This window comes from Carassius auratus, chromosome 17 (assembly GCF_003368295.1).
Source record: "Carassius auratus strain Wakin chromosome 17, ASM336829v1, whole genome shotgun sequence".
In the NCBI taxonomy this organism is placed as follows: domain Eukaryota; kingdom Metazoa; phylum Chordata; class Actinopteri; order Cypriniformes; family Cyprinidae; genus Carassius; species Carassius auratus.
The window spans coordinates 1,079,219-1,105,333 of record NC_039259.1 but is presented as its reverse complement, the minus strand read 5'-3'; the positions used below and the strand labels follow the sequence as shown (position 1 = coordinate 1,105,333).

The 26,115-nt window shown below is 38.3% G+C and overlaps 1 protein-coding gene across 2 annotated transcripts in view; it reads left to right on the top strand.

Annotated features, from left to right (window-relative positions):
* LOC113116936 (steroid hormone receptor ERR2) overlaps positions 1-26,115 on the top strand; it is a 94,193-nt gene that overhangs the window by 32,019 nt on the left and 36,059 nt on the right. For both annotated transcript variants that reach the window (XM_026285241.1, XM_026285242.1), the window contains exon 3: positions 22,655-22,771. In XM_026285241.1, coding sequence (XP_026141026.1) covers positions 22,655-22,771 — 117 coding nt within the window. The remainder of the gene's footprint in view (positions 1-22,654; positions 22,772-26,115) is intronic.

The following is a 26,115-nucleotide window of genomic DNA, read 5'->3' as shown; positions in this document are numbered from 1 at the left end:
TTAAGATTTTAAAACATTTTCTTCTTAAATATTTTATTGCCTTAATTATTCATGTGGTGAAATGTTGTGTAATAAGTGGTTTGACTGCACTGTTTCCCTCAAATGACCATCTAGTTTGAACTTGCTGCTTGCTCTCAACTGCTGTTCATGAAAGCTTTGCGTTCACATATTTCAACTTAAATCATTATTTAGTATCTAATTATTTACTTACGTGGCAAGTAACATGTAATAAGCGGGATGTGCATCCAGCCGGTTGTTATCAGAATAAACCCCTTCAGGCTGATACAAGACCCCTGCGCTTCACGTCGTCCTGATCACCCGGTCTGGTTTATTCTGAGATAACAACCGGCTGGATGTACAAAGATCTCATTGATTTACAGCACAAGCAGCAGGATTTCATCATATGCAATTTGCTGCAGATGCTGATATTTATATTTTGGTTCGTTTTGAGTCTCTGAATAAATCTGAGCTGTTTTTTTCCCTCCATATTCTCACTATATATATATACATATTTAGAGTCCGGCTTTAAACACCGACAGACGCACAAAAGCATCCGCGACGAGGCACTAGACCAAACGATTGATTTGAGTAGAACGAGGAGCTGGACAATAAAGAGGAGGAGAGTTACACAAGGCGTCTCAGACGTCTCGTCCCCCTCTTCTCTTTGTGTTGTCAGATGGTGATTTCCCCTTCTATCGCTGTGTTCTTCCTCTTGGAGCGCTGCCTGTAATGGAGCTAATCTAGAGCCGTTTGTCCGAGCCACAGGAGTTTTGTCAATAACAATCAGCGTTCAGCAGGAGTAATTAAGGCCGAGGCTTTTCATTAGGACGGGGGGAGGGGCTCGTCTCCGGGGACGGCCAGCACAATTAGAAACGCAGGCACGCGTCGCTGGGTAATTTCAGGAAGGAGGGGAAGAAACCCAGGACCTTCTTTAGATTGAAGAGGGACTGGTTTTTGCCTCGTGCAGGAACGGGACGATTAATGGCATAATAAGCAGATGCACAGCTCTAGATGAACAAGGGAGGATTTTAGGCAGAAAGAGACAAGTGGAAGAAAGAGGGCAGGTTGAGATCATGAAGAAAAGGGCAGACAAGGAGCTTCTGACTTATGATGAGACAAGAGGGACAAGAGATGAGGATCAGACATGATTACGAAAGTCAATAACAGGGAGAGAGACCAAACAACCACAAACTCCTGAACAGAAACATATAAATGTCTGTATAATAAATACTGTGTACTGTATGATTAAAATGGAAACAAGGTCTAAAGTATCACAAACATGCTAATACAGATTTGATGGATCCGTGAGTATTCACTATTGATCATTACATTAAATCAGAACCAAATTACTTTAGTCTTATAATGCTAAACAAACAATGAACTGCATCAGTTTTAGTCCATATATAATGATAAAACAATTATCACTAATGTAATAAGTCTAAGCAAAGCATTGACTCTTTTTTTCTTGTTTGAATATATATTGAGTGCGTTTATATGTACAGGTCCTTCTCAAAAAATTAGCATATTGTGATAAAAGTTCATTATTTTCCATAATGTAATGATAAAAATTAAACTTTTATATATTTTAGATTCATTGCACACCAACTGAAATATTTCAGGTCTTTTATTGTTTTATTACTGATGATTTTGGCATACAGCTCATGAAAACCCAAAATTCCTATCTCAAAACATTTGCATATTTAATCCGACCAATAAGAGAAAAGTGTTTTTAATACAAAAAATGTCAACCTTCAAATAATTATGTTCAGTTATGCACTCAATACTTGGTCGGGAATCCTTTTGCAGAAATGACTGCTTCAATGAATCTAAAATATATGAAAGTTACATTTTTATCATTACATTATGGAAAATAATGAACTTTTATCACAATATGCTAATTTTTTTAGAAGGACCTGTATAATCCCATTATGCATAATGAGTCAACAATGTGTGTAGTTATGTGAACACATTATGCTTTTTTCTTTTAACGCTGAAAGTTCAGCTGAAAAATAAACTGATCAACACTGATTTTTGACCATTATCCCAATTTTGTCCGATGTGCAAACCAGCAAATCATTGATAATAGCTTATATATTTTATTTTACAATAATACATTTGATACTGAAATCTTTATTCATTTTTTTTTATTGAAAGATATCCATGCAGCAAAAAATGTATAAAAAATAAAAATAATTTTAAGTAGTTCAAAATTTTCAAAGAATTACCAAAATAAATCTGCTTAAATATATTTCAGAATATATTTACATAAATATATTTCTGCCATTTTATTTTTATATTTTTGAAAATATATTTAAAAAAATATAATATATTTTTATAAGCATTTGAAAATATATTTTTTCCCTCTATATCTTTCAGCAGAAAATACATTTGTCACATTTGTAGAGAATCTTTGTTGTATATAACACGTGTGAACACATAACATTTAGCGTTTATTTATTTATTTTTTAATAAAATGAAGAGATGTATTTTCTTGCCCCTGAAATACATTTTTAAATATATTTTGGTATATGGAGGTTGAAACTTAATATGATTTAAATTTCAAATATAGAAATAAAAATGCTAATGAACATATAATAAACAATAGACATTTACACATAAGACTTGGGCAGCTTCTGAAGCTTTCAACAGTGACCCAAAAATGTTTGCAAATAATTATTCATATCACATTTTAAATTCATGGAAATATATATATATTTTTTTTGGGCTATACAAACATTAACAGACCATTTGATCATTTAGCATTGTAAATGTTACCTTTGTATATTGTCTAAACCATCTGAAACTTGTTAAAAAAAGCTTTAGAAAAAACATTCCATGTATATTCCATGTATAATGTATACCCATAATGTATAAATAGCATTTTTGTGCTGACTTTTTGAGAAGTGAAGTGAAGTGACATGTGGCCATGTATGGTGACCCAGACTTGGAATTAGTGCTCTGACATTTAACCCATCCAAAGTGCACACACCTAGCAGTGAACACACACACACACACACACACACACACACACCGTAAACACCATTAGAGCACTGGGCATTATTTATGCTGCGGCACCCGGGGAGCAGTTGGGGGTTCAGTGTCTTGCTCAAGGGCTCCTCAGTCGTGATATTGAGAGAACACTGTACATTCACTCCCCCCACCTACTATCCCTGCATGTACAAGACTTGAACTCACAACCTTTGGGTAACGAGTCCGACTCTGTAACCATTGGGCCACGACTTCCATCATTAAAGACCAGATAACCTAAAAAAGGTTCTATTTATGTTACTGGAAGAATGTATGTTCGTATCTTTGTGAGAACCTTGCCAGAACATTCTGAGAACATTCCCTGTTAGCTGTTTTTCTTTCAGTTTTGCTCTAAACCCATAATCATCTTTATTTTGATTTTCCAAGCTGCTCAATCTATGTCCATCATTTAGAGGCGGTCTAAATTAACATGTCTGATCACATGATTGTTCCTGACCGCCGTGACTCACCCCGATCTGCTGCCCATTTTTAACACGGATGTAAACGTGTATGAAAGCCCCATCTCTTTCCTCTATGAAGTAATCCAGGCTGACAGTAAGCCTGTAAAAGTCAAGTTAGATTTTGATGAGAAAGACCTTCTATTTTACTGTAATTTATTTACTTGACCCGAGTCTCTCCCCAAACCATGCCCTGGCACCAGTCCCGAAAAACCATCAAAGAAATTAAAGCAGATAAATGTTGAGAAAAAAAATAAATAAAAAATAAATAAATAAAACTTTGTCTTCTTCAATCCCAAGACTTTTTTTATTTTAAGAATATAACTTTTATAGGATGTCGGAGTAGAGCCATTTTGAGTGGACTGAAGTGATTATGCTCGACCTCCATATTGCATCATTCCTAATTGTTTTCCTTTCTGAATTATTTTTTTCTTTACTAGGATTTTCTCTTTCATTTTAAGAGTAAACGCCCAGATTTCTAAGAATTTTCTTAGAATTTTGTCACTAGGAGCTACATTTTGCATAAAGATTCTTTATGAACACGGGCCTGGTAATTCATTGTAGGCTATAATAAACCTGTTTTAAAAGACATTTTAAAAACATTTTAATTGAGGAGTATCCTAAGCTAATGGCCTATTTATTTATTTTTCTTACAGGCTGCGAGTCACAGCGTGTCAGTTCTGCAGTGATACGCTATGAAATTGTTGCATAATGAGCTCCATAATGAGCTGCATAATGAGCCATTCAGTCAGGTGTATGGCTGAGAAAGAAGAGCTACAAGAAAGAATGTGAGGACAAAATAAATCTATATAATTTTGTGTTTGTAATTTATTTAGAATATATTTAATCATCCCACAAAATAATTTATTATTCAGAGTTCAGAACAATCAAAGCTGATTCTCTAAAAGTCACACTGATTTTCTAAAAAAAAATATATATATATATATATTGTTATTATTATTATTATTATTATTAGGGGCCAAGCACCGAAGGTGCGTAGGCACCTATTGTTTTCGTTGGCGTTATTAGGGGCCAAGCACCGAAGGTGCGAGGCACCTATTGTTTTTGTTCCGGTTCTTATTATTATTATTATTATTATTATTCTTCCGACTGGGAGTCTATGGCAGCCCATAGAACCGAATGCGGGAAAGTTGTTTTGGTTTGACATTCTGATAGAGGACAGTGCCAACATTAAGTACACCAATTTTGGTGTGTCTAAGACATTCCCTCTAGCGCCACCAACTGTCCGAAATTTCACTTTAATTTTGTTAATAACTTTTTAACCATGAGGCCAATCAACAAAATTCTTTTTTCCTCTGATTTCTGAGCTCAAGCCAATTCGATTGCACCCTATACAGTCATTTTCCGTCATAGAAATATGGCCGCCATTTAGAATTTTTTTAAAAACATACTTTTTCGAACTCGTCCTAGACGGTTTGTCCGATTCACACGAAAATTGAACCAGGTCATCTTCAGGCAGTGCTGACCAAAAGTTATGCAAATCAAATTGATTCGTCAAACCGTTTTTGATAAACGCTCTAACAAATTTTACGTAACGCTTACAAAAACAGTCGTAAGGCTGTATCTCGGCAACAACTTATCCTATTCAGACCAAACCTGGTACATGTCATAACAAGCATGACTTGAGGCTACTTGCTGCGTTTCGGCGCAGCGCCACCTACTGGTCCGGAGATATGGAAAATTGCTATTTTTGCTTATAACTTCTAAACAGTTTGTCCAAAAATCATAACATTGGTCTTGTTAGATTCAGGGCAACATGCCGAGTCGACTGATATCCAATTTTACCATCTCGGCCATTTTGACTGTCGGCCATTTTGAATTTTGTGCTAAAATGCTGTATTTTCAGAACGCATCAACGGATTGTTACAAAAAATGGTATGGGTCATCAGTACAATGTCCTGAAGGAGCGTGAGAAGTTTCGAAACAGCGCCAACTAGTGGTGATCATCCTTATTTAAATGCTTATAACCTTGGGTGTGGTCGACTTATTTTCTCGAGACTCACCAAATTGGACTCCTGAAACCTTACCGAGTCCAACGATACCAAACATTCTAGGTTTCGCCTTACGGTTTGTGTAGCGTTGTGATTTAGCGCTTAAAAAACATCTGGCTATATCTTTGAAAAAGCTTGTCTGATCGAGACGAAACCACCGTCAGAAGTTCGGAAACATAGGTCGATAGCTATACGCCAATGCCCAAATGCCAAAATATTGATAGTAAAGGGTAGTAATATTCAATCAAAGTCAAGAGTCAGTCAATTTTTACGTGCTTTTTCATATAAATGCCCATAACTCTGAAGTGAATTGAGATATTTTCACCAAAATTGACACACATATGTATGGGATCACTCTGAGCAAATATAAAAAAAATGGTTGGACTGAGCCTCTTGGTGGCGCTATAATAGAACAAAACATGAAATTCTCATTGACTTCAATACAGTTTTGTGAAATAAAATGCTATACTAAACAAATGCATTGGTGTAATATTACAAAACTCAGAATGTGTCAACAACACCATCCCCTGAAGGTACTCAAAATATTTTGAAACAGCGCCACCTAGTGGTCAAAGGTTATAACTCAATTTACATAAAGGCTAATAACTTTTGAATTAATCTGGCTATTGACATCATGCTGGTCTTTTTAGATTCCTTGGGTCAAGTCGAGAACATAAAATACAAAGTTTACCTTATTTGGCTGAACTCCCTGTCCGCCATTTTGATTAATGTTGAAAACCTACATTTTCAAACTCCACCTAGACCGTTAGTCCGATTTTCACCAAATTTGACGTGGATCATTTTCGGACCATTCTGGCAAAAAGTTATGGATTTTGTGTCCATATAAGAAACGGTTCTCATTTAGGGCATCAAAAAATCTGCTGGAAGGGTGCCAAAATGCGTTTGAGGCTGTATCTCTGCAATGCTTTGACATATTTGCACCAAACTTTGTATGTGTCATCGTCACCTCACACTGACCATTACAAACTAATTTGGTAACAGTGCCACCTATTGGTTACACGTGAAAAGCCAATAAATCCTATTACTAGTTGTTGTGTTTATAGTTTTCAAGCCATTTTGCCTAAAATAATCTTAAAACTGTCTTAATTACTCATTCCTGCCGTTCGTCTGAAGCTTGCTTCTGTAGTGCTTGGCCCCGTTATTGCTGCTTGCAGCTATATTTATTCTTCTTCTTCTTCTTCTTCTTCTTCCGCCGCAAGTCTATGGCAGCCCATAGAACCGATTGCGGGAAAGTTGTATAATTTGGCACACTGATAGAGGACAGTCCCAACATTAACTATAGCAAATTTGAAGTCTCTATCTCCTACTCTCTAGCGCCACCACTTGTCCAAACTTTCAATGTTTGTATGCTAATAACTTTTGAACCGTAAGCCAGAAAATGGAAATTCTTTTTTCCTCTGAATCCTTGGCTCATGCCGAGTCGAATGGACACCAAAATTCAAAAATCGCAAGGTTTAGTTTTTTCGCTATTTTCAATTATTCGAAAAACCTACTTTTTCGAACTCGTCCTAGACGGTTAGTCCGATTGCCACAAAAATTGGCTCAGATCATCTTCAGACCATGCTGGCAAAAAGTTATGGAATTCAAGTTGATTCGTCCAACTGTTGTCGAATGACACGTAAACAAATTTGACGAAAAGCACGCAAACATGCATGTGAGGCTATATCCCGGCAACGGTTTGTCATATTGAGACCAAACTTGGCGTGTGTTATAACAAGCATGAACTGAGACTACCTGCAGTGTTTCGACACAGCGCCACCTAGTGGTCAGGAGATATGAAAAATGCATATTTTGGCTTATAACTACTGAATGGTTTGGCCAAAAATCACACAACTGGTCTCTTTAGATTCAGTGAGTCATGTCGAGTCAAATGATATCCAATTTTCCTGTGTCGGCCATTTTAGGCGTCGGCCATTTTGAATTATGGTTTAAAATGCTGTATTTTTTGAACGCAGCATCGTATCGTTTCGCAAATAATTACAAAAATATTCGGCTCCATGCCCTGAAGGTACTCAAAAAGTTTGGTGGCAGCGCCACCTTGTGGCCAATAGTTATAATGAAATATCACATAAATGCTAATAACTTTTGAATAAATTAGTCTATTAAAATGAAAATGGTCTCGCTATATTCTGTGGGTCATGCCGAGAGTATTGATACCAATAATGTGAAAATTGGCCTTACTTCCTGTCCGCCATTTTGCTTAATGTTGAAAACCTACTTTTTCGAACTCCTCCTAGACCGTTAGCCCAATTTTCACCAAATTTGACGTGCATCATCTTCAGACCATGCTGGCAAAAAGTTATGGATTTTGTGTCGATATACGTAACGGTTCTCATTTAGCGCATCAACGAATTTGCTGGAAGGGTGCCAAAATGCATTTGAGGCTGTATCTCTGCAACACTTTGACATATTTGCACCAAACTTTGTATGTGTCATCGCCATCTCAAACTGACCATGCCACATAAATTTGGTAACAGCGCCACCTATTGGTCAAGAGTAATAAACCATTCATTAACCATGAGTAATTACACTTTTTAAAATGCTAATAACTTTTTAATGCATTAGCCTATTTGAAGGAAACTGGGCTCAAAATATTCCCTGGCTTATGCCGATAACATAGATACCAAATATACCACGGTAAGCTAAACTTCCGGTCCGCCATTTTGATTTATGTTGAAAACATACTTTTTCGAACTCCTCATCAACCGTATGTCCGATTTTCACCAAATTCGAATCAAATGATCTTCAGGCTATACTGATTCAAAGTTATGGATTTTGAGTCGATAGACAAAACCGTTTTCGCATACCACATCGACGAATTTGACGCACAATGAGAAAATGACACTTGAGGCTGTATCCCTGGAATGCTTTGGCATATTGACACCAAACTTTGTGTGTGTCATTGAAAAGTCACACAGAGTACACCAAATTGATTTTATAACAGTGTCACCTATTGGTCAAGCTTGATAAACCAAGTAATCATGCTACTAGAGGTGGTATTGGTGTTTTTTTTTTTGCCATTTCAAATACAATAATTCCAAAATTGCTGTTATTGCTCATTAATGTATTTGGTGTGATGCTTTATGCAATGCTTAGCTACTACATTTGCCGTTGGAGTGCTTGGCCCCGTAATTGCTGCTTGCAGCTATATTTAGGGGCCAAGCACCGAAGGTGCGAAGGCACCTATTGTGTTCGTTGGCGTTATTATTATTATTATTCTTCCTCTTCTTCCACCCCAAGTCTATGGTAGCCCATAGAACCGATTGCGGGAAAGTTGTATAATTTGGCACACTAATAGAGGACTGTCTGAACATTAACCGTAGCAAATTTGAAGTCTCTAACTCAAACTCTCTAGCGCCACCAATTGTCTAAACTTTCAAAAACTTGATGCTAATAACTCTTGAACCGTAAGCCACAAAATGAAAATTCTTTTTTCCTGTGATTCCTTGGCTCATGCCGAGTCGAATGGACACCGAAATTCAAAAATCGCAAGGCTTAGTTTTTTCGCTATCGTCAATTGTTCGTAAAACCTACTTTTTCGAACTCGTCCTAGGCCGTTGCACCGATTGTCACGAAAATTGAATCAGATAATCTTCAGACCATGCTGGCAAAAAGTTATGGAATTCAAGTTGATTTCTCAAACCGTTTCCGAATAGCTCATGAACGAATTCTTCGAAAAGCAAGCAAACGTGAACGTGAGGCTATATCTCCGCAACGGTTTGGCCTATTGAGACCAATCTTGGTGGGTCTTATAACAACCATTCCCTGGGACTACCTGCAGTCTTTCGGCGCTGTGCCCCCTAGTGGTCAGGAGATATGAAAAATGCATGTTTTTGCTCATAACTTCTGAACGGTTTTGCCAAAAATCACAAAAGTGGTGTCTTTAGATTCAGTGCATGATTCCGAGTCGAATGATACCGAATTTTCCCAATTCGGCCATTTTGGGTGTCGGCCATTTTGAATTTAGTTGTAAATTGCTGTATCTTAAGAATGAAGTTCCGTATCGTTTCGCAAATAATTACAAAAATGTCCGGCTCCATGCCCTGAATGTACACAAAAAAATTGGGGGCAGCGCCACCTTGTGGTCAATAGTTATAACGATTTTTCGAAAAATGCTAATAACTTTTGCATACATTAGCCTATTGTAACAAAGCTGATGTTGATAGATTCCTTGGGTCATGCCGAGAACACCGATACCCCATTTGTCAATTTTGGCAAAATTTCCTGTCCGCCATTTTGATTCATGTTGAAAACCTACTTTTTCGAACTCCTCCTAGACCGTTGCTCAGATTTTCACCAAATTTGATTTGGATCATCTTCAGACCATGCTGGCAAAAAGTTATGGAATTTGTGTCGATACACGTAACCGTTTTCAATTAGCGTACCAACGAATTTGCTGGAAAGATGCCAAACTGCATCTGAGGCTGTATCTCTGCAAAGGTTGGAGATATTTACACAAAACTTAATATGTGACATTGTCACATCACATTGACCACGCCACATCATTTTGGTCACAGCGCCACCTATTGGTCAAGAGTAATAAACCAATCAATAACCGCTAATTATTACATTTCCAATAATGCTAATAACTTTTGATTGCATTAGCCTATTATCATGAAACATGTCTCAAAATGTTCCTTGGGACATGCAGACAACATACATACCAATTATGTCATATTAAGCAAAACTTCCTGTCCGCCATTTTGATTCATGTTGAAAAACTTTTTTTTAAAACTCATCCTCAACCGTTTGTCTGATTTTCACCAAAATTGAATCAGATCATCTTCAGACCGTGCTGACAAAAAGTTATGGATTTCGTGTCAATAGACGAAACCGTTTTTGTACAGCGCTGCTTCAGATGTCAGGCATCTTCACAAAATGAGTCTGAGGCTATATCTCTGCAAAGCCCATTAGTGGTCTTGCAGTGACATCTAGTGGTCGTAAATGCAATTTATCATACAACACTGTCTCTTTAACCTTTATAACTGTTATATGTTGTCTTAATTTCATTCCAAAGAAGCATACGCAATTTATGTATAATTTCACAGTCTAGATAATAGTACTGCACTGATTATAAATAACCTAGATATGGCTGACAGTAAAAGAATAGAACAGAATTACAGACACACACAAACATGAAATGTTTAAACTACTATATTAATACTCAATAGGCATGCTTAAACCCACACACAGATGCACACATTTTGTTATATATATATAGATAATTAAAATAAATGATGGGTGATAAAACCTATTGCAAGTCTTCTGTTTTTATGGGCTTCTATGTCATTTTTCAGGTTTCATTGCAATCATAATCTGGCATAATTATAAACATTAGATATATCTTTATGAATAAATTGGTAAACTTTGACTCAATGTGATCTGAAATGCTTCAACAGTAATATTAAATAATAGTAATATACATTTTTTCTAGATGAATCCCTCAACAAGCCCATAAACTGTAATGTTTTAGTCTTTAGTGAGCTCATTAGTGGTCTTCCGGTGACATCTAGTGGTTATAATTGCAATTTTTTATTCAACACTGGGTTTTGAAGCTTTATAAATATTACAGTGTTCTTTTTTACCTAATCTCTGTTCAATTTTGCATGATTGTTTAGAAAAAATACAGATCTAATGCATGTGTGATTATATTACCCCTTTTTTTTTTGCAGTTTAATGCCATTCACAACAGAAATCTTTTGTTTTTTTAGGCCTGTTTAACTGTTATAGCACCAGCTATTTTCTGATCTTAATGAAACTTTGCATGCTTGGTGGGTCATCTTTCACATGTTATAACCAAGTTTCATAAAGTTTTGAGTTTTTGTTTCAGTTTTATAGGCTTTAGGTTACATGTGGCCACGGCCCTTTCCTAAATGACCTCTTATAGCTAACCAAAGGACAAAATGCAACATATTTTTGAAAATTATTGATCTAGAGAGTCCAGAGAATATTACTGCAGTGGTTTGATCAAGACTGAACAAAAAACCAGGTGACCCAAAACATTCAAATTTGTGGACTAATTTTACGAAAAAGGCTATAACTCGGGAACAAACTGAGATATCTTCACCAAACTCAGAACTCATATGCATGAACAAAAACTTTAGTCAATTTATTATTTTTTTTCCATATCTGCCACTTGGTGGCGCTACAGGATGAAAAAAATAAATAAAATGGCTATAACTAAGCAACCGTTGATCCAATCAACTTGAAAATTGGTATGGCCCAATGTGGCACAAGTGTCTATGAGGAATTTCACTTATCTTAAAAAACATGGCCGCCATTGGCCAAACAACTTTAAGCACCTATTTGACAAGGTTAATGGAAGTCGATCGGAACGAAACTCGGTGGGCATGTTCGACTCATTGCCCTAAAGGTCTGTAAGTATTTTGAAAGAAATTGCCCACAACATTGTCACCTCCCACAGAACACAACAAAGCGATTTTGATTACAGCGCCAACCTATTTTCCAAAAATGATAATGCATCATTTTACTGGAGTTTTACTGGCTGTTTCAATTACACTCTTCCAATAATTGCTTTTCTTACTCGTTGCATTTGGTCTGATGCTCCATGCCATGCTTAGCTCCTCGCTGTGGAACTTTTATTAACGATTTTCAGCCAATTCAATTACAATCATGCAATTATTAATTTCATTATTCATTGTTGCATTTGGTCTGATGCTACATATGCTTAGCTCCTGATGTTGCCGCTGGAATGCTTGGCCCCGTGATTGCTGCTTGCAGCTATATTTATTATTCTTCCTCTTCTTCTTCCACCCCAAGTCTATGGTAGCCCATAGAACCGATTGCGGGAAAGTTGTATAATTTGGCACACTAATAGAGGACTGTCTGAACATTAACCGTAGCAAATTTGAAGTCTCTAACTCAAACTCTCTAGCGCCACCAATTGTCTAAACTTTCAAAAACTTGATGCTAATAACTCTTGAACCGTAAGCCACAAAATGAAAATTCTTTTTTCCTGTGATTCCTTGGCTCATACCGAGTCGAATGGACACCGAAATTCAAAAATCGCAAGGCTTAGTTTTTTCGCTATCGTCAATTGTTCGTAAAACCTACTTTTTCGAACTCGTCCTAGGCCGTTGCACCGATTGTCACGAAAATTGAATCAGATAATCTTCAGACCATGCTGGCAAAAAGTTATGGAATTCAAGTTGATTTCTCAAACCGTTTCCGAATAGCTCATGAACGAATTCTTAGAAAAGCACGCAAACGTGAACGTGAGGCTATATCTCCGCAACGGTTTGGCCTATTGAGACCAATCTTGGTGGGTCTTATAACAACCATTCCCTGGGACTACCTGCAGTGTTTCGGCGCTGTGCCCCCTAGTGGTCAGGAGATATGAAAAATGCATGTTTTTGCTCATAACTTCTGAACGGTTTTGCCAAAAATCACAATAGTGGTGTCTTTAGATTCAGTGCATCATTCCGAGTCGAATGATACCGAATTTTCCCAATTCGGCCATTTTGGGCGTCGGCCATTTTGGATTTAGTTGTAAATTGCTGTATCTTAAGAATGAAGTTCCGTATCGTTTCGCAAATAATTACAAAAATGTCCGGCTCCATGCCCTGAATGTACACAAAAAAATTGGGGGCAGCGCCACCTTGTGGTCAATAGTTATAACGATTTTTTCGAAAAATGCTAATAACTTTTGCATACATTAGCCTATTGTAACAAAGCTGATGTTGATAGATTCCTTGGGTCATGCCGAGAACACCGATACCCCATTTGTCAATTTTGGCAAAATTTCCTGTCCGCCATTTTGATTCATGTTGAAAACCTACTTTTTCGAACTCCTCCTAGACCGTTGGTCAGATTTTCACCAAATTTGATTTGGATCATCTTCAGACCATGCTGGCAAAAAGTTATGGAATTTGTGTCAATACACGTAACCGTTTTCAATTAGCGTACCAACGAATTTGCTGGAAAGATGCCAAACTGCATCTGAGGCTGTATCTCTGCAAAGGTTGGAGATATTTACACAAAACTTAATATGTGACATTGTCACATCACATTGACCACGCCACATCATTTTGGTCACAGCGCCACCTATTGGTCAAGAGTAATAAACCAATCAATAACCGCTAATTATTACATTTCCAATAATGCTAATAACTTTTGATTGCATTAGCCTATTATCATGAAACATGTCTCAAAATGTTCCTTGGGACATGCCGACAACATACATACCAATTATGTCATATTAAGCAAAACTTCCTGTCCGCCATTTTGATTCATGTTGAAAACCTTTTTTTTTAAACTCATCCTCAACCGTTTGTCTGATTTTCACCAAAATTGAATCAGATCATCTTCAGACCGTGCTGACAAAAAGTTATGGATTTCGTGTCAATAGACGAAACCGTTTTTGTACAGCGCTGCTTCAGATGTCAGGCATCTTCACAAAATGAGTCTGAGGCTATATCTCTGCAAAGCCCATTAGTGGTCTTCCAGTGACATCTAGTGGTCGTAAATGCAATTTATCATACAACACTGTCTCTTTAACCTTTATAACTGTTATATGTTGTCTTAATTTCATTCCAAAGAAGCATACGCAATTTATGTATAATTTCACAGTCTAGATAATAGTACTGCACTGATTTTAAATAATCTAGATATGGCTGACAGTAAAAGAATAGAACAGAATTACAGACACACACAAACATGAAATGTTTAAACTACTATATTAATACTCAATAAGCATGCTTAAACCCACACACAGATGCACACATTTTGTTATATATATAGATAATTAAAATAAATGATGGGTGATAAAACCTATTGCAAGTCTTCTGTTTTTATGGGCTTCTATGTCATTTTTCAGGTTTCATTGCAATCATAATCTGGCATAATTATAAACATTAGATATATCTGTATGAATAAATTGGTAAACTTTGACTCAATGTGATCTGAAATGCTTGAACAGTAATTAAATAATAGTAATATTCATTTTTTCTAGATGAATCCCTCAACAAGCCCATAAACTGTAATGTTTTAGTCTTTAGTGAGCTCATTAGTGGTCTTCCGGTGACATCTAGTGGTTATAATTGCAATTTTTTATTCAACACTGGGTTTTGAAGCTTTATAAATATTACAGTGTTCTTTTTTACCTAATCTCTGTTAAATTTTGCATGATTGTTTAGAAAAAATACAGATCTAATGCATGTGTGATTATATTACCCCTTTTTTTTTGCAGTTTAATGCCATTCACAACAGAAATCTTTTGTTTTTTAGGCCTGTTTAAATGTTATCTAACCAAAGGACAAAATACAACATATTTTTTCAAAGTTATTGATCTAGAGAGTCCTGAGAATATTACTACAGTGGTTTGATCAAGACTGAACAAAAAACCAGGTGACCCAAAACATTCAAATTCGTGGACCAATTTTATGAAAAAGGCTATAACTCGGGAACAAAATGAGATATCTTCACCAAACTCAGAACTCATATGCATGAACAAAAACTTTAGTCAAATTATTATTTTTTCCATATCTGCCACTTGGTGGCGCTACAGGATGAAAAAAAAACTAAAATGGCTATAACTAAGCAACCGCTGATCCAATCAACTTGAAAATTGGTATGGCCCAATGTGGCACAAGTGCTCTATGAGGAATTTCACTTATCTTAAAAAAACATGGCCGCCATTGGCCAAACAACTTTAAGCACCTATTTGACAAGGTTAATGGAAGTCGATCGGAACGAAACTCGGTGGGCATGTTCGACTCATTGCCCTAAAGGTCTGTAAGTATTTTGAAAGAAATTGCCCACAACATTGTCACCTCCCACAGAACACAACAAAGCGATTTGATTACAGCGCCAACTATTTTCCAAAAATGATAATGCATCATTTTACTGGCTGTTTCAATTACACTCTTCCAATAATTGCTTTTCTTACTCGTTGCATTTGGTCTGATGCTCCATGCCATGCTTAGCTCCTCGCTGTGGAACTTTTATTAACGATTTTCAGCCATTTCAATTACAATCATGCAATTATTAATTTCATTATTCATTGTTGCATTTGGTCTGATGCTACATATGCTTAGCTCCTGATGTTGCCGCTGGAATGCTTGGCCCCGTAATTGCTGCTTGCAGCTATATTTATTATTATTATTATTATTATTATTATTAATATTATTATTAATATTATTATTAATGTGGAAAAGAGCTGAGAATATTTTTTGATAAATTGAAAGAACACCATTGTCTGTTACATTTGTTACATTTACAATTATTTGTTACATTTATATTATTTACATCAAGCTTTTATATGGTATAGTTTATATTGTTATTAAAACTTCATAATGTTTAATCTGATTATACATTTAGTCAGGAATTATGGTTTGGAAAAAAGTCTAACTAGTAAAATGTTTACACATTATTTGAACAAGTATATAAATAACTAAAAAGAGATGTTACTCATGTTTATGATCTCTCCTGAATAAAGCGCTTCATTCTTTTTTCTGAGGAAATCTCAAATCCTGGGGTAGTCCACATCACATCTTCTTGGGGTGAATTATGCCTTATTCCTATCATCGCAAAGCAAACAGTAAAAAAAAAAAAAACCTTGAAAAAAGTCTCGCTGCATTGTTTTCAGTTGTATGGGAAAGATTATTAGAAGCATTTTTTCTCATGATTTATATATTATTTCATAATTGTATTTTGTAAGGATGCAAATAGTAAGCAGAATAAACATGTTTTAATTTTATATGTACCACATTTTTTATTTTTTTTTACAATTTTTTTTTTTTTTTAAATCTGGGCCTCTCCCTGTCTGAAAATAAGCTGCGATGCAGACCTATCTGAGCAGTGTATCTGAGAGAGAAGAAGAGCCATCCGTCTCCTGATGGAGTGCCAATCAGATGTCCAATTTACGCTAACCAACACTGATATTCAAGAAGCATCCTGCTGTAATGATCCCACAGGGATGTATCCCAGAATAGGAAGTCTCAGCCTTTCCTTCTCCAGAAAATATGATATGATGAAGGAGGAATGAGTCCGTGCACATTCTACTTATGGGAAAACCATGAATCAAAAGTGTCTGTTGTCTGGAAGCGCACAGGAAATGTGTTTGATTAGTGCTGTTTAGTTGATCTTGAGAACAAATGGGAAAACGGGAAGTGGAGCGATCAGACATTATCACATTTATTTTCACACCTTTATTTACCCCAAACCCAAAGAGATCTGCTACATTTGCATACTGATTTGTATAACCCAGATAAAAGGGGAAATTTCTAATTATTTAATACATCTTGGGACCGTCTTCTTGATCTGTGCAATAATGTTAACATAATTGCATAAGTTGGGAATGGGGGATGGAAGCGTTTGTGGAAGATTTCAGAGCAGAATAACAATGATGAAGAAGCTTTATCTGCAACCGCTATATATGAGGTTTACTGACCTGGGCCCGGTTCCCCGATAACGCTCACTCTTAGCGCGCTAAGAAGACCTCGAAAAAGTTGGCATCGATTGCTCATGAATCGATTTTCCACTTCACGCGAAGGTGCAATACAGTGTTAAGAAAGACAACGCATTCTATGCAAATGAAACATTCCTCAAATTATTACAGTATCATTTATTTCAACATAGTTTAAGTTATCAGTAAAATATAGATTATAAATTAAATTATCAAATCGTCAGTAATATGTTCACACGATATGTTGTGACGGTTAGACGAACCGGGTATCCCTCGCTAATCATCCACCCTCCTTATCCCATTGTGCCACTTGTGCCGCTTCTTGACATGGGTTTAACGACTTATAAAAATTATGTAATACACTTTTATATTAATGGTAAGGTACTTTACAATCAGAATTGATTGGCAAACATCTGCAGTTACTTCTGTTTAATGCTGTATTGATTGCAATTGGTTTATGTTTTCAATAAAAAAGCAACCTATCTACAATGAACAGAGAAAGAGAGAGTTAGATACAGAATATGCTGGGGAAGCAACATAAAAAAGGGCACCAAGCCTCTCGTCAGAGGAACTTGAAGTTTTGCTGGACCTTGCCACCAGGTCAGATATCACAACCCTATGGTCCACTATAACCTGCACGTTTATGGCCGCGTATCCCTTCCATGATTAGTAGCCTACGCTTCAATACAATACAAGGACCTTGTCGCTTATTTTCTTTCTGCTGCCTCATTTGATTTCCAGTTGTGTCTAGTCTTATCCTGATTAAGATGTGTATTTAAAGTGGTTCCTGTTTTGAGTTCTTTGTCTGGTATCATTTGTCCTAGTGCTACAGTACGTGTAGCTAGTGTTACTAGTTTTCTGTGTTCCCTTGTATTGATTAAAGTCTCTTAATTGATGTACTCCTCATCTCCTTTGTTCCTCACTTTACACTACTCACAGTAGTGCAACCGTGACAAAATACTGGACCCAGATTCAAATTGAGTGGAGTCTTTTTTACCTGTGTTTGTTTTCTGCTTTTTTAAAAAGTGTTTTGTTTCCCCTTTTTCACCGCATTAATGGACATAGCCACTCGGTTGAATGCCTCAGCCCGTCAAGATCTCTCTTTTCTTTGAGTACGCTTAGGAATTATGCAGGCTTGACATGGCATCAGCATTGCATGACGCCACCATCAAATCTCTGTTTTGGCTCGGAGCCAACTACCATTGCTCTGGGGACCTAAGAGACACCAAGGGACTATTCTTTAGGGAAGGGATCTTCTGGTGTCTGGGGAGTGTCCGGGCCCAAGCCTGAACCAGCCCACCATAGAGCTCACCAGCCATTGTGTTCCCGAGTCAGTCCAGCCGGCCACATCATTGTCAAGCCCGCCAGCCATGGCTTTCTCAAGTCCGCCAACCACCAGAATGATGAGCCCACCAGGCGCCCAATTCTCCTGTAAACAAGGGAGGAGGATGATGAGAAAAAGATAGTTCACAGCCCTCATCCCAGCTTCAGAGTTCGCTCCAGTGTTCACCCCAAAGCTCGCTCAAGTGTGGGCTCCATTCCCTGAGTTTAGCACAGAGAAGACTCCTTCCCCCGAGTTTAGCCCAGTGAGGGCTCCAGTCCCTGAGTTTAGCACAGAGAAGACTCCTTCCCCCGAGTTCAGCCCAGTGAGGGCTTCAGTCCCAGAGTTTAGCACATAAAAGACTCCTTCCCCTGAGTTTAGCCCAGCGAGGGCTTCAGTCCCAGAGTTTAGCACGGAGAAGACTCCTTCCCCCAAGTTTAGCCCAGTGATGGCTCCAGTCCCCGAGTTTAGCCCAGTGAGGGCTCCAATCCCTGAGTTTAGCCCAATGAGGGCTCCAGTCCCTGAGTTTAGCCCAGTGAGGGCTTCAGTCCCTGAGTTTAGCCCAGTGAGGGCTCCAGTCCATGAGTTTAGCCCAGTGAGGGCTTCAGTCCCCGAGTTTAGCCCAGTGAGGGCTCCAGTCCCTGAGTTTAGCTCAGAGAAGACTCCTTCCCCCGAGTTTAGCCCAGTGAGGGCTTCAGTCCCCGAGTTTAGCCCAGTGAGGGCTCCAGTCCCTGAGTTTAGCCCAGTGAGGGCTCTAGTCTCAGAGTTTAGCACAGAGAAGACTCCTTCCTTCGAGTTTAGCCCAGTGAGGGCTCCGGTCCCTGAGTTTTGCCCAGTGAGGGCTCCAATTCCCGAGTTAAACCCAGTGAGGGCTCCAGTCCCTGAGTTTAGCTCAGAGAAGACTCCTTCCCGCGAGTTTAGCCCAGTGAGGGCTTCAGTCCCCGAGTTTAGCCCAATGAGGGCTCCAGTCCCTGAGTTTTGCCCAATGAGGGCTCCAGTCCCTGAGTTTAGCCCAATGAGGGCTCCAGTCCCTGAGTTTAGCTCAGAGAAGACTCCTTCCCGCGAGTTTAGCCCAGTGAGGGCTTCAGTCCCCGAGTTTAGCCCAGTGAGGGCTCCAGTCCCTGAGTTTAGCCCAGTGAGGGCTCCAGTCCCAGAGTTTAGCACAGAGAAGACTCCTTCCTTCGAGTTTAGCCCAGTGAGGGCTCCGGTCCCCGAGTTTTGCCCAGTGAGGGTTCCAATCCCTGAGTTAAGCCCAGTGAGGGCTCCAGTCCCTGAGTTTAGCTCAGAGAAGACTCCTTCCTTCGAGTTTAGCCCAGTGAGGGCTCCGGTCCCCGAGTTTTGCCCAGTGAGGGCTCCAATCCCCGAGTTAAGCCCAGTGAGGGCTCCAGTCCCTGAGTTTAGCTCAGAGAAGACTCCTTCCCCCGAGTTTAGCCCAGTGAGGGCTTCAGTCTCAGAGTTTAGCACAGAGAAAACACCTTCCCCCGAGTTTAGCCCAGTGAGGGCTTCAGTCCCAGAGTTTTGCACAGAGAAGACTCCTTCCCCCGAATTTAGCCCAGTGATGGTTCCAGTGCCTGAGTTTAGCCCAGTGAGGGCTCCAGTCCCTGAGTTTAGCCCAGTGAGGGCTCCAGTTCCAGAGTTTAGCACAGAGAAGACTCCTTCCTTCGAGTTTAGCCCAATAAGGGCTTCACTCCCCGAGTTTAGCCCAGTGAGGGCTCCAGTCCCTGAGTTTAGCACAGAGAAGACTCCTTCCCCCGAGTTTAGCCCAGTGAGGGCTTCAGTCCCAGAGTTTAGCACGGAGAAGACTCCTTCCCCCGAGTTAAGCCCAGTGAGGGCTCCAGTCCCCGAGTTTAGCCCAGTGAGGGCTCCAGTTCCAGAGTTTAGCACAGAGAAGACTCCTTCCTTCGAGTTTAGCCCAATAAGGGCTTCACTCCCCGAGTTTAGCCCAGTGAGGGCTCCAGTCCCTGAGTTTAGCACAGAGAAGACTCCTTCCCCCGAGTTTAGCCCAGTGAGGGCTTCAGTCCCAGAGTTTAGCACGGAGAAGACTCCTTCCCCCGAGTTAAGCCCAGTGAGGGCTCCAGTCCCTGAGTTTAGCCCAGTGAGGGCTCCAGTCCCTGAGTTTAGCCCAGTGAGGGCATTCAGTCCCCGAGTTTAGCCCAATGACGGCTCCAGTCCCTGAGTTCAGCTCAGAGAAGACTCCTTCCCCCGAGTTTAGCCCAGTGAGGGCTTCAGTCCCCGAGTTTAGCCCAGTGAGGGCTCCAGTCCCTGAGTTTAGCCCAGTGAGGGCTCCTGTCCCAGAGTTTAGCACAGAGAAGACTCCTTCCTTCGACTTTAGCCCATTGAGGGCTCCAGTCCCTGAGTTTTGCCCAGTGAGGGTTCCAATCCCTGAGTTAAGCCCAGTGAGGGCTCCAGTTCCTGAGTTTAGCTCAGAGAAGACTCCTTCCCCCGAGTTTAGCCCAGTAAGGGCTTCAGTCCCCGAGTTTAGCCCAGTAATAATTAATATATTTTTATTCTGCACAGAATAAGGTAGAAATATCCTACTCTATAGTTTTGTACTGTAATAAATGATGTCAATTAGCACTGCATCATTCATAAATTGTATTTATTTATTGTGTTTTCTTTTTTTACGTTTCATTAGTTCCTTCTGCTTTTATATAGCCTGGCACGACCATGAGAGCAAGATCACTTCTCTTTCAGTGTGAAAACTTCTTTATCTCATTTTCACAAATTAAAATGCTATATTAGTTATTTAATATTTCCTTTCAACAACGAGTTATGATTCTGAGAGAAAACGTGCCAGATGTCTGTTTGTTAAAGCAACAAATGCTACTTTCATGCACCTGATTATCAGGTAAACCTCACGCTCTTATTTCAATGTCTTTGCTGTGGTTATTTTAATAGTTTCCTTTGTACATTCGGTTCATCAGCATTGTTAAAACACATTTATCATTCAATGGAACTGTGCGTATGATTTAGACACTTACATTTCTGCTCCCTCCATGCAATAAATACACAGCTTACGACTGCTCAGGCAATGCTGTCGGTAAGATGCAGAAAGCCATTGACAAACTACAGAAAAGTAAGGTTACTTTACTTTAGTATTACTAGCCACGAGTCCTAAGGAGAGATCACACATCAGCTGCATCAGAGACGAACGGAGTCCGAGCTCAATCCTGTCACAGTCTCAGGTTGTAATAGTGGAGCGTGTGAAGGATAATGCTGTAAAAAATGCTGTAATTGCCTTAAGTTGCTTTTTAAATTCTAAATCTGTTCATTTCACAAGGTTGTTATTTTTATGAAGTTGAAATATATATTTTTTCAATTTATTTTCAAATAGTTTCATTCAATTTTGGTAAATATAATGTCCAATAAGTATATATTTAATTACAGCATGTATGATTTACTATATGTAAAATGGTGTGATTGATATACAGTAGTCAACCTTTCAGGTCAATCAAAAAGTTCATTAAAAATGTACTAATGCAAGAACACATTTTTGTTTTAGGACAACTTTGATGAAATGTTTTGATCCACTTCAAATGTTGACTACTGTATATATACACAGTATTATTTTCCTCAGCTGTACAGTGTATGTCAGAGAGCATATTGTTTTTATTCAGCTCAGTGTCTTCAGTGATCAAGACAATCCTGAATGAATTAAGTGAGCGCTGTCCAAATAGACATTCAAACCACACGCTTGCACGAGAACAAGAGCGCTGTCTGCCGACTGTCATTCTGCATTTGGCCGTCGCTCCTGCCATTACCCATACATGTCCTAATTGAAATGCCTCGCAGCAGTTAAATGTACACGGACACAAGCAGAATGGCCGAGTATTTCAAGCACTTTGCCTATTGTTACTCACACAATGCCACTCAACCGGCTCTTTTATTGTGCAGGTATGAAGAGCTGAAACTCAGCTTGAATAATGTAACAGTAGCTGGTTATCCTCTATGTAAATAGCGAGCGAGCAGCAGAACCGGCCTCGGTTTGGGTCAGGTATTATGTAAAGCGAGCCGAGCCTGAATTTGTGAATGTAATTTAGCGAGGTGCGATTCGAATGGAAGTACTGAAAGCACCCAGGGATCTTTTGTTTTCAATGCTGTCTCATCTGTTTTGTTGGCTCATGTTTCTTCATCTTTGCAGCACACGCTGTCCCTGTTCTGTAGAGTCTCACAGCCACAGGCAATTTATCAAATTGAGTAAAAGATGATTTTATAAATAAAGTGATTTATAGAGCGATCTTTTGATCACTTTGATGGATGCGGTGGTGCGCTGTAAAACTCTTCTGCATTAGCTTGTTTTCATTGGGTTATTTTTGGATGGGCAGACAGGAGCAACGTCCTGCGAGTGGGAAGCACCTCACTTTTCTCTTTTCTCTTTGTCTCCCACCAGGTAACATCGAGTACAGCTGTCCGGCCACCAATGAGTGTGAGATCACGAAAAGAAGACGCAAGTCCTGTCAGGCGTGCCGCTTTATGAAGTGCTTAAAAGTGGGCATGCTGAAGGAAGGTGAGGGGAAGTTGCTTTTAAAAGTAATGCATTTCAATATTGCGTTGCTCCCTAAAAAATGAACTAATTACATTACTTTAATTTTGGTTGGTACTTTAAAAGAACCGAACATATCACTTAGTTTAATATTCTAAACCAGGGGTGCCCAAACTCAGTCCTGTAGGGCCGGTGTCGTGCAGAGTTTAGATCCATCCCCATTTAGACACACCTGAACCAGCTAATCAAGATATTGCTAGGTATACTAGAAACCTCAATGCAGGTGTGTTGAGGCATGCTGGAGCTAAACTCTGCAGGACATCAGCCCACCAGGGCTGTGTATCGGCAAGAATCTGCCGACACGATACGTATCACGGTACAGGGGTTGCAATATGATGTGTTGTGATACATAGCGATACAGTAAGCAAGGCGATATATTGGCATATTTCTTATTTTAGGAATAGGATGTATTTTTAGGTAAACTGTCACTGAGAACACACCATTATATGCAAACCTTAGCAAAAAAAAAAAAAGAATAAAAAGTGGGATCTGCATTTGAAATAATCTGTTCCTGTGACATTCAACGTTATTGAAACACTTGTGCAGTATGAGGAAAGTGGGAAAAATTCAAGTGCTTGCAGGATTCTTTAGTAAAATATATAAAATGTATTTGATAAAAAGATCATACATATTATTAGATCCTACTTTAAAGGTTCACAGTTTAAGTTTACAATTGAGACATACAATGTCATAACTTTTTGATTGGAACAAAAAATTATATCTGCTTAACATCAATGAAAACTGCAGTTTCAGAGGTTCCACCTGTGCCGCGGTCCCGGGTGGACGTTAGCACATAAGACCAAACGTCTTCACACTTCAGCTTTGTACACCGAGGTGGGAACTGGAACAGTTATTTCATCCTCCAGTACTGGCAGCGAACTATATCAATGCTAACGACAGTGGTGTGCCTTAATGCTAGTATTTCCTGTCACTGTTTAAGCTCAGAGATGAAGACTGCTATCTAGCTGGCGTGATACGAACTCAAAACAAAATAACTGCCACTAATCGTGCATGAATCGATATTCTGTTTTTGAGAATGGATACAGTGATAATAAAGCTTATTTTATTTCTATTTAATTTTATTACAAATGTATAATAAAACAAATACTAAAATTTGAAAAATTACTAAAATGTTATCTTATTTTAAAAATAAAAGTAAAAATATATATGTAAGTGCAACTAATTCAAAATATTTCAAAAATATATATTAGTATAGTGTCCTCTTAGATCCGGATAGATAGATCACTTCATTAAACTTTGTACAAGGGTAGATAATTTAGGGTTAGGTTAAGCCAAGTCAAGGGCCTAAACTTTTCTCGACCTTATTCATAATTACATCAAACCTTAAAATCTAATTATGGAAATTATGTGTTGCTTTGATGTATTTATGCAACAATCTGATTGATTTCTTGAACTTTTTAAATTCATACATTCTTAAAGAGACTGTTCATATATATTTGTGCATAGGAAAATAAGAAAGATTGTGTTTTATAATGAGGAGAAACACGTCTCTTATCTTGTGTTTTTGGCATTGAAGATTGGATGTCAAAAATTGACATGAACATGGACAGGTTTTGTGACACCCTCATCCTCAAAAACCATCAACAAGTGTTGTTTTAGTGTTATTTTAATATTTATATACAGTATTATTGGAACAGTTTATGATATTTAAAATTAACTTTTTCAGTTTTCATTTCAGTAATTTTGCTGTGCTTTATTATCTCATTTTTCGTTTTTTATATGCAAATTTCTTTTTAGCTTTATTATTATTAAAGGTTTAGTTTTAGTAAATGTAGTACTTTAATGTTTAAGTAACTTTATAGTTGACAAATAGTATTTGTTCGTAACTTTTATTATCTTCTGTCATTTTATTCCATAAAGGCATTTTGTATTATTATTATTTATTTATTTTTTTCATCTAATATTTACATTTTATTTTATTTAGTTAACATTTAGTTTTTTATTAGCCATAGTTTGAGTTCTACTTTTGGTTAACAGTAACACCAGCATGTACAAATCTATTTAAAATCAAAGAAAAATAAAAAAAAATACGAAGAGGATGAACATAATGTTTGCTGAACTTATTGCCTGTACCTGCTGTTCATTACAAATCATTTTCATTTCCTAGCATGCAAGCGTTTGAGATTGAGCTTGCGTATCGCTCTAGTTCACGTCCGTGTGAAGTATGTTTTCCGTTCACCTCAGCAGATCTTTCATTAGGTCACATTTTACTTTGTAATGTCATTTGTTGGCCTTTAAATCAGTCACACGGTCTGTACTGACTCCATCAACCACACGACAGTGATCAGAGCCGAGCGCAGCGCTTGCCAGAGACACACAAGCCATGTTAGACTCGTAAATGTTGTTGGCTGGTGTCAGAGTGCTGGACCTGAGGGGCTGCTGGCACAAGTCGCGCTCACATGCAGTAAATAATTGTGCCTGTTGGGTCGAGAGACAGAAATATGCTGAATAGGTCGATCCGTGTGCCTGACTAATAGAAGTGTAACAGTATTCCGACTGGAAAGGCTTCTGTCCCAGAGCACACGCTCTCTCCCCGACGTATTGATCTGCTAAATGTTTTCCGAACATCTCAGCTCTCTTCCTGCGGATGCTTTTTTAAAGTCATGCCATGTGGGACATAAGTGACAATTAAATATGCTCACAGATATTTCTTTCTCTCTTACTTTCACCTTTTTTCATGTCTCACGGCATTCATGTTAATGCAGTGAATGCGTGTTTTTATGCACACTGATAACGTAAGAGCATGTGTGTCCAGGCTGGATTTAAAGTAATGTAATGTGTGTAGTTCACCCACAATCCATCTGTGAAAGCTCTTCTGTCTATATGGAGCTGAATGAAGTAACGGAATCTCTCCACTGCACGAGACACCGAGAATGAATCGCATTACTCGCTGATGAAAAATTCATGCAAATATATTATCTGGAGGAATAAGAGCCCAGAAAACAGGGAGGGATTGTCAGAAATGAATCACCTGTGTCGAGGCAAGAATTAGAGCTTAAACTATAAGATGAAGGAGCAGACGGCAACAATGACATCAGTGCATGTCTCTGCAGGCCTTGAGATGTGAACAATTCTGTCGATGTTTTGTTTTTAATATTTCTGAAATAAGTCTATTCTGCTCACCAAGGTTGCATGTATTTGATCAAGAAATGTAGTAAAAAAATATAAAATATTATTAGGATTTAAAATTCTATTTAATAGGATTTAGGATTTGTTTTCTGTGTGAATCTGTGTTAAAGTGTAATGTATTTCTGTGATGTACAGCTGTATTTTCAGCATCATTCCTC